The 2,206-nt window shown below is 31.8% G+C and overlaps 1 protein-coding gene across 1 annotated transcript in view; it reads right to left on the minus strand.

Moving 5' to 3' along the window:
* The window catches only part of LOC106879818 (uncharacterized), a 64,882-nt gene that overhangs the window by 22,593 nt on the left and 40,083 nt on the right, over positions 1-2,206 (minus strand). The window contains exon 10 of the mRNA XM_052973030.1: positions 2,018-2,168. Within this exon, the coding sequence (XP_052828990.1) occupies positions 2,018-2,168 (151 nt within the window). The remainder of the gene's footprint in view (positions 1-2,017; positions 2,169-2,206) is intronic.

Genomic DNA, 2,206 nt, shown 5'->3' on the forward strand with positions numbered 1-2,206 from the left:
GATCTTCATAATCTACTTGAATTGAGATGGGACCACTTTAATGTACTCCCATCGAACAAGAATCTATGAAAAAGACTCATCACAAAATTTCAAAACTAATATAATTTGGGATAAAGAAAGAAAAGATTAAATTTTAGCACACATTTTATTATAACAATAGGATAAAAAATAACAGCAAGTATGTTGTGAAGCAGAGTTAGGATAAGAAAGTTTAATTTATTTACTGTTTCTTTTCTTCAGTGGTCAAATATTGTAACATTGGGTTTATTGTTTTCTATTTGGTTTGGTGTTATTACTGGGCTATCTACTAAAATCTTAACCTTTTCACTGGTTGTTACCTTTTCTATTTGCACATTTCTGATTTTCTGGTTTTTTGATCTGTTATATTACTGTAGTATTTTTGCAAAGATGATCTTGTTTTTGTTTTGTAAACACTGCATAATATGTTTATCTATCATTGAGTATTTGCTTTGTTTTATAAATTTCAATGATACCCCTTCAAAGTATTCACCATATATTTCTCAGTGTTATTGTTCTATAATTATTTTTTCTCCCTCATATTTTTGTATTTATTGACATTATTGATATTATTTTTTATGCTTTCTTTTTTTATTTCCATAATATTGTAACCCATACTTGGTGGAATTTTCTGTGCGGAATTTACCACAGTGGAATTCACCGTTTACCATATATATATATATATATATATATATATATATATAAATAAATAATATATAAATAATATATAAATATATGCATATGTACATACATATATGTATATACCTACATATATATGTATATACACATGCATATATATGGGTACAGGACATAAAAAAAAACGTTGACAGAATGAGAAATGAGAGCATAAAAAACAAAAACATCTGGAGGGTTACTCTATACTTTTGTAGAGCACAAATTTATTCTTCTTTTACAAGAATGTCATTGACAGTGACTTTGAAGTTTTGGCCAGTCTAACGATGGCTTTAGTTGGCCAAAACTTCAAAATTACTATCAACAGCATTCTTGTTTAAAAATACATACATGCATACATCTGGATGTGTGTGTGTGTGTGTGTTTACAAATACACACACATATATATATATATACATTTATATGTATATAAAGTACTCACACATGCATATATTCAAATATAACACAGTATATCAATGAAAAAGAATTCCGTTTAAATAAACTGTGTGTGTGACACACTTATGCAATAAATGGAATCAATTTCTCTAACTTTATATAATCAGATGTACCCAGTAACTCTAAGAATTTTCCTTTAGAGAGGATGAAAATATAAAACTGTGTAGGTAATGTAACTTCCCTTCTTTTTTGGGGGGTTGGGGGTAGGGCAGTGGGTAGGTATCATAAGCAAACCTCCCATGAAATCTTGTATTTTTTATTTTTTACTTGTTTCAGTCATTAGACTGTGGCCATGCTGGGGTACTGCCTTGAAGAATTTTTAATCAAATGACTTGACCCCAGTACTTATTTTTTGTTAAGCCTGGAACTTATTCTATTGCTCTCTTTTGCCAAACTACTAAGTTATGGGGATGTAAACACACCAATTCCAGTTGTCAAGTGGTATTGGGGGACAAACACACACAGGCTACTGGCTTCTTTCCGTTTCCATCTACCAACCCCACTCACAAGGCTTTGTTCAACCTTAGATCTATAGAAGAAGACACTTGCCCAAGGTACCATGCAGTGGGACTGAACCCAGGACCATGTAGTTGAGAAGGAACCTCTTACCACACAGCCATACCTGCACCTATATAACAGTGCTAAATCAACTGTGGACTGTAGACTGTTATCTTGCACAATGTACCACTTGCCAAGTGACAAACTAAAAGTGTTTATAAATAGCTTAGAAGATATAACACATAAAACTGTGTAGAAGTACGCTATCAACACATCACTGTATGCCTTCTGATAGTGTCTCAGGCATAGACACATTGAAAATATTTAAAGTACACGTGACCTGCTATAGAAAAAAAAAAATATATAATCTTACCCATAATTCCTCAGGATAACCACCAACATAAGCAACTGAAGGAGCTGTGTATTCAACATTTACTTTTGGGAGAAATATCTTAAGAACTTCTTTATTTGTTTGAGCTGCAGCTGAAATGGGGCTGATTGTTATGCTGAAGTTTCGACCAATTCTAGAAAAATGAAGAAGTATACACATGTATAAGTGTAT

Source organism: Octopus bimaculoides, chromosome 14 (assembly GCF_001194135.2).
Source record: "Octopus bimaculoides isolate UCB-OBI-ISO-001 chromosome 14, ASM119413v2, whole genome shotgun sequence".
NCBI lineage: Eukaryota > Metazoa > Mollusca > Cephalopoda > Octopoda > Octopodidae > Octopus > Octopus bimaculoides.